The 13,240-nt window shown below is 30.9% G+C and overlaps 1 protein-coding gene across 1 annotated transcript in view; it reads left to right on the forward strand.

The window, feature by feature from the left end:
* Cse1 (chromosome segregation 1) overlaps window positions 1-13,240 on the forward strand; it is a 239,371-nt gene that overhangs the window by 92,918 nt on the left and 133,213 nt on the right. The window contains exon 5 of the mRNA XM_072529922.1: window positions 6,207-6,407. Within this exon, the coding sequence (XP_072386023.1) occupies window positions 6,207-6,407 (201 nt within the window). The remainder of the gene's footprint in view (window positions 1-6,206; window positions 6,408-13,240) is intronic.

Genomic DNA, 13,240 nt, shown 5'->3' on the forward strand with positions numbered 1-13,240 from the left:
TTGTTAAACGTAATTTTATTTTTATAATAAGTGTATCTTACCCAGTAACATATAATAAATATATATTATACGTCATTAATTTTACCTTAATTAGTAAAATTTCTGATTAACAACATTTGAATCATCAATTTGTAGAATGAATGGGCAATAAATCAACCGTATCGTTTCAAGAACAAAATATGATTGAAATGTCAAGTGTTGGTAGTTCAGATTTCTTTTCTGGGTGGCGTCGTTACCTTACTGCACAAACGGTGTTACCTCATCATTGCCTTTTATATAGATAGATATAATATATATATATATATATATATATATATATATATATATATATATATATATATATATATATATATATATATATATATATATATATATATATATATATATATATATATATATATATATATATATATATATATATATATATATATATATATATATATATATATATATATATATATATATATATATATATATATATATATATATATATATATATATATATATATATATATACATATATATATATATATATATATATATATATATATATATATATATATATATATATATATATATATATATAGCCACTCGCGATCATAAAATCCGGGTCACCTTAAAAATCACCGATATTTTATTTTTAACGAGCTTTATCGTAAATAATAATAACACAAATACAAACTAATGCATGTTTCTGAGAATTGTTGCGGTTTCCTTTGTAACAAAGAATTCCAATAGTGCCGATTTGGCGGTAAAGTGCACACTTCCCAAAATGAACGCTACCTGTAACTCCGCTTGTTTTAAATGTCTCGTTTGTACTTCGACTTTCTGTTCAAATGCAACGGACAAACGTTTATTATTGTCACCATTAGTGTTTATTAGTGCCATTATTAGTGTTTATTTTTTGACAAAAATGCCTTTGACTGTTGTTAAAACGGCACAAATTGTTGCACTTGTGGAAGACGGTCACACTCAACGGCAAGTCGCAAGAACTGTTGGCGTAAGCCTTTCTACGGTTCAACGAGTGCTTCAACGCTTTCAGGAGGCAAGTTTGCTAACCAGGCGACCTGGCTCTGGACGAAGAAGAACGACCAAGGCACTAGATGACCGTTTCCTTGTGTTTCAGGCTTTACGAAACCGGACCTCAACTGCGGTTATGCATCAAAATCATCTAGAGGAAGTACGAAATTGCAATTTTAGTGTTGCAACAGTCAGAAGAAGACTTCGTTCTTCTTGACTATCTTCTCGGGTAATGGCTAGAGGACCGAATCTTCGCCGGGTGCCTCGAGTTGTACGACTAGCTTTTGCTCGACAATACGCGCATTGGGGAATTAACGATTGTAGCAAAGTGTTATTCTCAGATGAATCCCGTTTCTGCCTAACTGGATCCGATGGACGTGTAAGAGTTTGGAGAAGAACCGATGAACGATTTTCAAAAGCTTGCATTGCTCTAAGAATGCCATTTGGTGGAGGCTCGTTCATGGCTTGGGGAGGTATATCTTCCGACTTCCACACAGAATTACCCTTCATCGAAAATGGGTCGCTAACTATATATATATATATATATATATATATATATATATATATATATATATATATATATATATATATATATATATATGATTTTAAAATGCTATAAATGTTTCAATACATTAGAAATAAAAATTTACAGAAAAACCAAAATGTATTGCTATGTATTTATAGCTGTTATTAAACACTGTTTTGAATATATTATGTATTATATGTATTATGTAATATATTATTTTTAACTCTAAATCTGTATGTAAATCATTGTTTATTGTCACCTGATATTTATATACATTTTAACCATATTTCAGTTGTCTCCCGATGAAGCTGACAAAAAATCAGCGAAATATAGAGTAATAAAAGAAAAAAGAGTTTTTTTTTTTTTAAATAACAGACCGCATACCCGACACACCAATCCAATAAATTGTTATATATATATATATATATATATATATATATATATATATATATATATATATATATATGTACTCAGTTACATTAGAAGTGTTACACGCAGAAGGAATAATTTCTTAAACTTAATTATTTTTTGGCATTAATTAGTTTTACAGTGTAACTTCGTGATTATATATTTAAGGGAAAAAAAGGACAATGCTGTAGTGCGATTTAGTAAAACTTTCTCTGTAGAAAAGAACTTAATTTTTCTGTGTAAAAGTATATTTTAGGAAATAATACTGTCATTAACCCTAGAACACTAACCATTCGTAAAATTTACGAAAACTGATTGTTTTTTTAAGAATTGGCAACCATGCACGAATTCTAGAAGCATGGTTATTGTAGTAGCTTCGGTAATCAGTCTGCTGAGTACATTCACGGTGTATAGCATTTTTCATATCAAAATGCTTGCACGCCACAATTTATATAAAGTGACGTCACTTATATTTAAAATTTCCAGAACGTCAACCTGAGAGTTCAAACTTTCCTAACACAGCTAATAATAGGAAACCCATACGGAATGCTCGATCTTTCATAGGCGCCAACATGGTACAATAATCAAAAAATGTAATCATCATTATATTGGAAATTTTAGAATTAGATTCATTAAATAACCAAAAACATTTGTTATTATTAATGATATCAATTTTATAAAATAATTCTGTAAGTCTAATATTACACCAAATAATAATTTTAATTAAATAGATTAGACAATTGTACGCAACTGATACGGGAATACTTTAAATTTTATTGACAGTTCAGCGTGTGGCAAAAGTGTATAAAATGTTGGTTAATATAATATATGTTAATAAATTATATTTATTATATTTATATTTATAAATACAGATTAAATTTAGATTAATAGCTTTAAAAACTAATTATTGTTATATATTGTGATTGTGCTATGCCAAAACAAATAAATAGTCTATAGAAAGCTGATACGCTTTCATATAAGATAGATTATTTTGAACAAGAAAGAATGGCGGGACGTTTTTACTATTTAAGCCCTAAAAGAAGTAAGTTTAAAGTTTAGAATATATAATTTTGTATTAAAATGTTTTCTTATGTATTTTAGTGTGTTGCAGTAGTCTTAAAACTAAGTGTATTTACTGTTAATGTAATAGTTTGACAAATAATTGACATTTTAAAAATTGCTCACTTACTAACTATTCTGATGTTTTGGCAACGCTGTGAGGTTCTGACGTCGTAAATCTTGAATGAAGTGCAAGCATTTTTATATGAAAAATGCTATAGTTACCTTTCTTTGTGCAGTAGTTATCCGCAAGATCTCAGTTGCTTCGTATTTTTTACGAAAGGTTGTTAACGTAAGTTTTTTTTATCTTGGTATTATTTTCTTTTCTTATTCACAGACAATTTAATTAAAAAATGACTAGAAAATTTGACGATAAAAGGCCCTTAACCCAATTGGAATTGGAAGCCGAAAAAATATTGATGGGTGAATTTGATGATGAGAGCCTACAATCAAATGAAGATTCTTCTACTAATTCAGAGAGTGAAGATAGAGTGCAAAATTGTTTCAGTCCGTCTGAATCGGAGTACGAGCCAGAATTTTCTGGTGACGAAAGCAGCGATTTTGAGCATAGCAGTCCTAAAACGAAAAAAAGAAAGTCTAATAAACACTATACTATGCCTAGTACTTCATGTAGAGTTCAATATGAGATTTCTTGTGGAAACCGACATTCAACAAGAACATTAATTTCATCAAATTATAACACAGCCTCATCAAAACGAAAAAGGTAATGAAGAAGTGAGTTTTCAACAAGTGGAAGAGCAAGAAACCGAAGACATTGTGGAAGAATGTGAACCACATACTTCCAATTGGACTACAAGTCTCAAAGGCAAAAATGGTCATCGCAGGTGTACTGCATCTAATCTTCGGAAACGTACTACAAAAAGGAATATTTTGCATATTGTTCAAGGACCATCTGAACAGGCAAGAGATGCTTATACACCATTAGATGTATTTCAGTGTTTGATGAATGATTCTATGTACGAAAAAATTCTGTTGCATACCAATAGTCAAATCAGCCTAAAATCTAACAATTTTAAAGTTGCTAAACATACTAATTCTCTCGAACAGGAGATGAATTAAATGATCTTGTTGGACTCCTTATATTTTCTGGAGCACAAAAAGATAATCATCTTCATAGTAGAGAGATGTTTGATTCCAAAATGTCTGGCTCCGTTTATAGAGCAACAATGAGCTGCGAAAGATTTGATTTTCTTCTACATAATCTTAGGTTCGATAATAAAACCACAAGAACTGAACGAAAAAATTTAGATAGATTTGCCCCTATCCGGGAAATATGGGATGAATTTATTTTTAATTGTAAAGAGTCCTATCGCCCAGGTAGCTATGTAACCATTGACGAGCAGTTATACTCGGTTCGCTATTCCCAGTCCGAACTGTCTAGTGAATTTAGTAATTATTTTTTTGCGAAGTTAGTTACATTTTGACAGACTGAAAGTGGCTGGAAATTACTATACAACCAAGCACACGTACTCATAGCCAATATTAATAGTAAACAAACTAAATAGTAAATAAAATAGAACTTTGAGAATTACTGACAATCAATATTTATTTATCTGCACCTGTATAATAAATAGTTATGTTAAATTATAACAACTAAAATATATTTTTTAAATATATACTACCCAAAATTTGATGGGTTTAGTATACACTTCCACTATTTAAAATAATTGTTTTAAAGATTAAGATTAAAGTTCTTTTAAATAAATTCTTTTTTTAAAGAAAGAAGTCTGCAATAGTAGGATACTTGAACTATTAATACTGAGAAGTAGGAATTGTTGTGTTGTAGGTTTCCGACAATGAATCTGTCAAAATATGTCCGAGCTAAGCGAATGAAGTATATTAGCTTTAAGGGGCTGGTGTCCTTTCAGAATGTATATCCCGAATAAGCCGGCGAAGTACGGAATTAAAATTGTGATGACTTGCGACATCTCGGCATACATACGCACACAAATGGGGAACCTCTAGGAGAGTACTATGTTGAAAAGTTGACTGAAACTATTTACGGAAGTTACCGAAACGTCACAATGGACAATTGGTTCACTTCAGTTAACCTTGCAGATACTCTTTTGAAGCCTCCTTACAACCTTACAATGATTGGTACTTTGCGGCAAAATAAACGAGAGATACTCCCTGAAATGATTAATCTTAAAAACAGAGTAATCGGAAATTCAAGATTTTGCTTTGACCGAGAGAAGACGTTATTGTCGTATAAATCCAAAAAGAACAAAACGGCTCTAGTTTTATCAACAATGCATGAAGGCTCAATTGTTTGTCCAACTACTAAAAAACCCGAAATAATATTGCACTATAACCAAACAAAGGGTGGTGTGGACACTTTGGACCAAATGTGTAATCATCAAAGTTGCTCTCGAAAAACTCGAAGATGACCGTTATGTATATTCTATGGTATGATCAACATAGCGTGTATAAACTCTTGGATTATATATAATCATAATTTATCGAGTAATAATCAGGATCCAATAACAAGAAAGGCTTTTATGTTAAATCTACATCAACAACTCACAAGATTAGGGCTTGAAAAACGTTTTGCGATGCCTACGCTCGGTGAAGCTTCTCATTAGCGAGATAATTCAAATTTCTTTGGAAGTTACTAACGTCAATCAACCTTCTAACAAACGTTAGAAGAAAAAGACAAGCTACATCTGTCCCTCCAAAAAAAGAAGAATGACGTCTCTTTATTGCAATCACTGCAAACGAGCATTTTGCACAAACACCGTGCTCGTTGTTGCGTTACCTGTGACGTACATAAATAAATTTAAAATGTTTTTTTTTCATATTTTAGGCATACAAATGTTCCTTTGTTCATTTAAAAATTTATTAAAATGTCATCTTAATTTTTTGTTTTACTTTTTTGGAATTGTGTATATTAAGGTTAGTGTTTTAGGGTTAAATAGGTTTATAGATCTGGTCAGAAAATTATTAATAATACATATTCTTTTTGCATTTACAACAAAATTACTTTAATTTGTGTATATTCCATATTTCTGTTTTTTAGATGTAATTAAATTGTGTTTTTTTATATTTGAGTTTTAAATTTGATTTTCTAAATTTTATTTTACTTTTCTATAAGAAAAATAGATAAAAGTTTAGTAATGTAAATTTTGGTTATCATAATTTTACACTTTATATATTTACACTTTTTTCATTTTAGGCTACTATAAATTTGGCACATACTCATAGCAACGACGTGAATGCATTAAAAGTTATATACAGTTCATTGGTTTTAATTTGCAAAGTATTTTATTCCTTAAATTTTCAAGACCTTCCAGAATTTTTTGAAGATAACATTCAGATTTGGATGTCAAATTTTCATACCTTATTAACGGCAGATGTCAAATGTCTTCAAAATACTGTAAGTACCCCTATGACGATTTAATGTATTTGGTTTTGAAATATAATAAGCAGGTTCTTTTTTTAATGTACATTGGTTATTAATTCTGGTTGAATAATATTATATTACTGTGCTGAATTTTGAATTTGTTATTTACAAAATCATTGAACGCTTATTTATTGAACGTTGAAAATAGTCTTCTTCTTGTAGTTCCTTCTCCTATCGGAGGTTGGCTATCATCACAGCTATCCGTACCTTATTGGCGGCTGCTCTAAAAAGATCTACTGAGCTGCAACTATACCATTCTCTTAGGTTTCTCAGCCAGGAAATTCTTCGTCTTTCTATGGATCTTTTACCCTTGATTTTACCTTGCATTATGAGCCTTAATATCTCATATTTCGCACCTCTGGTAATGTGGCCTAAATATTCCAGCTTTCTTGATAATAGTGATACATCGAAAATAAAGACTGAGGTCATGAAGATACGATAATATTAGTAAAACTCATTTATTTAATATTATTACTATTATATACAATATTCAAGGTTTTCACGGCCAGTAGTTTGATATATGTTTTCAGGATTGATTGCTACAGGACAGGCAAGAAATTCTTTCAACAAACTGAAAAAAGTACTCTGCAGCAGGGACATTTCAATTTCTTTAAAGATAAGACTTCTGAGATGCTACGTGTTCTCCGTATTATTTTATGGGTTAGAGGCTTGGACTTTAAAGAAAGATGTTTCGGACAGATTGGAAGCCTTCGAGTTATGGGCCTACAGAAGGATATTAAGAGTAAGTTGGGTGGATAGAGTCACGAATGTCGAGGTGTTGAGAAGAATGGGAACAGATAAAGAGGTTTTAAATACAATTAAAGTCAGAAAATTGCAATATCTGGGACATGTCACGAGGGGCGAGCGTTATAACTTGTTGCAATTAATAATGCAAGGAAGAATACAGGGTAGAAGGAGTCGCGGAAGAAGACGCATCTCCTGGTTAAATAATTTGAGAGCTTGGTTTAACTGCACTTCTGCTGACCTCTTTAAAGCATAGGCGTCGAAAGTGCGAATTGCCATGATGGTTTCCAACCTTCTTAGAGGAGATGGCACGTGAAGAAGAAGATTGATTGCTAGGCCATGATCTGGAATCTAATAAATTCCTGCTGTGAACAACTGTTCTACTGGATCTTTGAGAGATCTTAGACTTTCTTGTATCGTTCTCGTTAATTTAAAAATGGATTTAACGTTATGTTTCGTTAAGGTTTTGCCACTTTGATCCGTCACTTTTTTAATATACATAATAGTTGCGTCCCAATGTTTTTTTTTAGATTTTTCAATTCTTCCCCCTAATGTGCATGTTCGTGAGTGTGCACTTGTATATTCTATGCCCAGGTTTTCCATTAGGTATTTGTTCAACTCATATTTCACTTCAGATTATTTATTTATTTGTATTTATTCCAAGAAATTATAAATGTCAATGATAAAACTGGTAAATATACAATTACAGGCCCTGAGCGAAGGCTATGTAGGCCAAACTAGAAAAAAATATAATACAAACACTCATATAATTACTTTAACACATTAAACATTTTGAATAAGAAGATTAGGTTCAATAAACAATTTTTATATGTATTAAAACGTTTAAAACTGCTCTTTTTAATTACACTAGTATGTTTTTAAAAGTACATAACTTCTGCTACAATTTCCACCCAAAACCGTCGTCTTGGAGACAGTTACCGTGACGTGCGATGATTTGTAATGTAAAAGTTTAAATTCCGCGTTTTTTATTCATATTTCAGATGCCTCATATTTGTTGCCAAAACCCAAAATCGAGATTTCATGTTATAGGTTTCGAAGATTAGTCTCTAACAATGTAAATTTCACTACGGTCGGTTAATGCAAGTGATAAATTTTATTGATGCATGATGTCACGTGAATCGTAAAAAATGGCAAAAATCGCGCAATGTTTATTTATTGAACAGATTTATAGAAACTGACTTCATTTGCGGCAAAATACAACAATTGTATACGAAAGTTGCACTCTTCGCTTTTTGTCGATAGGACACTGATAAAAAATATCGAATTTTTACCGTTGAGTTAATACAAATTTTATTTAACATTGATTTCGTGCGCGTAACTGACATTCAAAATCTCCGTTTCTACACAAAGCCCAAAAAGTGCTAATAAACATTTTTGTTTAAAATGATTTCAGCTAAATTTCTTATTTGAAACATTTTTTTCTACGGTGTACAGATTTTCGTACATATGTACAAATCGATTTTTTCCGTTTTTACCACCATACAAGGGGTTTTTATGGGGAAGCCCAGGGGTAAAAGTGGTAAACTTTTTGCATCTTTTTTGGGGTCGTAAAATTGATATTCTTGGCAAAATTCACCTTGTTTGTATGATTTTTAGTGGTCAAATCTCTGACGACGGGACTATAAGAAAACTAACTACTAACTTATTTATACAAAAAAGAAACAAAAAACAAATGCAAAAAAATGTCAGTGTGAGGGGATTATAGGCCCATCCTATACGCCTCGGTCTCTATACGAAAAACGACATAAAAATAAATTTTTTTTTTTTTCACAAAAATATACAGGGCCATTAACACTTCAATTTAAAAATAATGTGAATTATCCAGGGTTGCTCCAAAAAAGAGTTATATTTTACCCTATATTTTATTTTATTATTTTATTATTTTATACCCTATATTTGATGACATTTTTTAATTCTCCGTAACAACTAAGCTATACTTTTCCCTAAGGGTTCCCTTACCTAGATACAGGGTGTTTTGATTTATTTCCAGTTTTCTAAAAATTTAAGGTTTTAGAAAAAATAAAATGTCTAGGTATCTAAGAATCGGAAAGAAATTTTATAATAGACTATTTGTTATCATATTTAAACCTTATCCGGAAAAGGTGTGTCCATGGGACACACTTATAGATATGTTACTGTATATTTCGACAAGCACATTATATTATTACCTCAAAAATTAGGACTTTGTCTACTTTAAAGTCAACTTATTGGAGACAACAACTCAATATTTTGAACTAATCAAAATAAACTATAAAATAATAAAATTATTTTTACTAACGTAACCGAGCAGTGTATGTCCACCGGACACAATTTGCTATTGGATGCGGTTACGCCACTGGTCATCAATATTTATCGACTATCGGTCACGTGAAGTACCAAACAAGCTCTGACTTGTCTGACTAGTCAGTTTACTTTGTTTGTTATTTTTCATATTTTCGTATTCCGGTAGTTTCGGGTAAGTTTTTCAATTTATTTTACTGGTGTTTATTCCTTACGTAGAAATATCTTAACGTTGTAGTTTTCATACATCTACTAAACTATATATATATATATATATATATATATATATATATATATATATATATATATATATATATATATATATATATATATATATATATAAAATCTCACATTTTGGCACAGACTGATAACTACAACAGTAGATTATTTCTTGAGATGTATTACATTAACAAAAATAAAAACACTTTAAATTATAAAACGGACACTGGACAGTTAAGTAACATATATTGTAACATTCATCATAACTCAAAATAGCCAACATTCATCTTAATAACAACTAACCTTAATAATTCATCAAAGAAATATCATTCTTCTAACGTTTCTTTTATTGTTATTTTTATTTTTACATTTGAAATAATTTTAATTTTTTATCGTATAGCTGTAAGACAATTTAATCTTCAATTTCAGTTTTTATTTGCGAAACCTTTTAAATTCTGTGAGTGTTTTAAAATATATATATATATATATATATATATACATATACCGTGTGGAAACCACTTATGGAATAAAATTGTTTGTGTCCTCATTTTAGAAAATAATAAAAAACGTTGAGATACCTTAACTTTTAAATTTAAATGGGCGCTTTCTAAACATAAATTTGAATGTACAGGGTGATCCATAGTCCATAATCTGCATTTTAAATGAAACACCCTGTATATTTTTATGTTTTTAAAAGCTCCTTAACAACCTGATCTCAACGAACTATATCATGTAGGGTCTATTATGAATAATATAAGGTGAAATTTTGAAATTAAATATAATATTCTTCAAGACAATTAATTCATTGAATACCCGAGGTAATTGATTGGATTACATTAAAATAATTGCTCAAAATGTTCTCCACCTTGTTGTTGGCAATAACACAGTGTCCTATAAAACTCGTCCCGAACTTTGTTTAAAGTTTGAGGTGAAATATTCCGTATTTCTGTAGTTATCCATTCTTTGAGGTCTTCAATGCTAGTTGGTTGTGTTGCATTTACTTTGTTCTTGAGATAACCCCACAGAAAAAAATCCAAAGGCGTAAGATCTGGCGACCTAGCTGGCCACTCAATAGTAACCCTTCGTCCAGTCCATTTATTGAAGAAGATTTCATTAAAGCATAATGGGGTGTTGCACCGTCCTGCTGGAACTAGACAGTTTCATGCGATAGGGTCGGATCTATTGGATTGGGATATAAGTTAGCCAACTGAGGAAGAACATCGTCTCTTTGCATGCTTAAATATTTTTCCGCTGTCAAATTACAATCTACAAATAGAGGACCTATAATATGATCTCCTATAATACCTGCTCAAACATTCAACTTTTGAGGATACTGAGTGCGTGACTCACGCACCCGATGAGGATTCTCCGCTGATCAATATCTACAGTTTTGTCGGTTTACCTCTCCGTTCAAGGTAAATGTTGATTCATCAGAAAAACGAATTGTGCCAAGAGCTATTTCATTTGTGTTAATTTTATCCATCACTCTTTCGCAGAAATCCATTCTACGATCTGGATCGTCTTCTGTTAGCTCCTGCACAAAAGTCAATTTATATGGATGAAGTTTTTCTTCATGGAGACACCTTAGGACAGTTGTGTGATTCACATTATTTTGACGTGCAATTTGACGTGAACTTGACATTGGATTTTCTGCGACACCAAATATCCACTTTCACCTCATCTTCAATGAAGTTCGGTTTTCTTTTTAATGGTTTGACATATCCAAGTTCTCTGAATTGTGCATAAATTTTAGACATAGTACCTTGTGGAATATTAGTCAACTGATGATACCTCTGATTAAAATAAGTTTGCTACTTCAACTTGACTTCTACAATTCTCCCGATCATCATAACCGATCATCATTAAAATCTCAATTCGGTGGGTCTCAGTTAAATATTTCATTTTTATTTCTGCAAGAAATTAGCTTTTAACTAGGAATTTATTATTTTAATGTAAAATGTCAACACACCAATAACTGATTGATAACAATCCGCATTATTTACCGATTTAGTTTAATTTGCAGACTATCTAGACAGTTTTTACCTATTCATGACAAAAAATGTTAAAACGGTTACTAAACAGAAATTTTCCCCAATATACTGACACACTGACACTGAGTAAACTCTTAAATATTGGGGAAATATGCAAGAAAGACTCTAATGAGTATCAATTGTTTCGCCGAACGTTTTCGCCAAAGAGAATTAATTTGGCTTCTTCAGGGCTGAAAGAGAATAAATTATAATTAGCTACCATATATTATCTATTAAAACATTATTGATCTTACCGTAACTTAGAATTGTAGAGTTAGAATATTAAAAAACTTTGCTAGTAACGTAGTGGTGTTTTTTGTTACTATGTGCAAAAAAAGTTTTTTTAAGGTTTGAAATGTATGGTAGCTTTAAACTTAACACGCAAAGGTTTACCCAAGGTTAATCGAAAAACCCAATGTAACTACATTTAAAAGGAGGTAATTCTTTGAATTGTCGGCAATAACTAAATTTTTGATTTTTAGAAAGTTTAAAAGTGAGGTTCTGTTTTAGCCAGAACGCAAGCGCTGACAAATTCAGTAGTTCTTATGAATCTTTATGTCGTTAAGGTTCATTGGTAAAAACGAATAAAATTAAATCCCAGTATAGGGAAATATTTTGATTTTCTTTATTTAATTATATTCTATTGTTCATGTATTATTATATCTTATTGAGATGTATCTAAGAAAAGCAAGGGAATGTTATCTTTTTTAGTTAATGAAAATTAATTATAAAGGTAGGTTAGTTGTTAATGGATATATCAGTCAAGTTAGTTATCTGTGATGTTGTATTGTTCTTGGTATCTGATTTAAGTAAGAAGTGGTATATATCGCTTAGATTCTTAATGTCACTCTTAACATTAATGGAGAAATCGTTAAGGAAAATATAAGACATTTCAATGAACTCTCTTTTAGATTTATTGTTCTCACGGTGGAGAATTGTAGTGTTCGTATAGTCCATGAGATGACCAGTGGAATGGACATGTTTGGCTAATGCACAACAGTCAGGGTGAAGTCGAGAATCACTTTTGTGTACCCGAGAGTACCCGAGTGTACGAGAGTACCCGAGTGGGAACCCAGTCTCGGATACTCCTATGAACAAATATTTTTCATTACCATATTTCAGAGATATCACTCCGGGGTTAACAAGGATTCTGAAAAGTGTTGAAAATAGCTTTGGTAATAATAATAATAACATTAAACTTAATGTGGCTTGTAGATCAGCCCTAACAATTAATAATCTTTATTCTAAGATAAAAGATAAGACTCCCATAGATAGGCTTAGTAACATTGTCTACAACATTCCATGTCTCTCTTGCAACAATTCCTACATCGGTCAAATATCTCAATTATTGAAATCACGTATTACACTACACAAAAGTGATTGTCACACAAAGGTGAAAAAACACCACTATGTTACTAGCAAAGTTTTTTAATATTCTAACTCTACAATTCTAAGTTCCGGTAAGATCAATAATGTTTTAATAGATAATATATGGTAGCTAATTATAATTTA

Source organism: Diabrotica undecimpunctata, chromosome 4 (assembly GCF_040954645.1).
Source record: "Diabrotica undecimpunctata isolate CICGRU chromosome 4, icDiaUnde3, whole genome shotgun sequence".
Taxonomy (NCBI): Eukaryota; Metazoa; Arthropoda; class Insecta; order Coleoptera; family Chrysomelidae; genus Diabrotica; species Diabrotica undecimpunctata.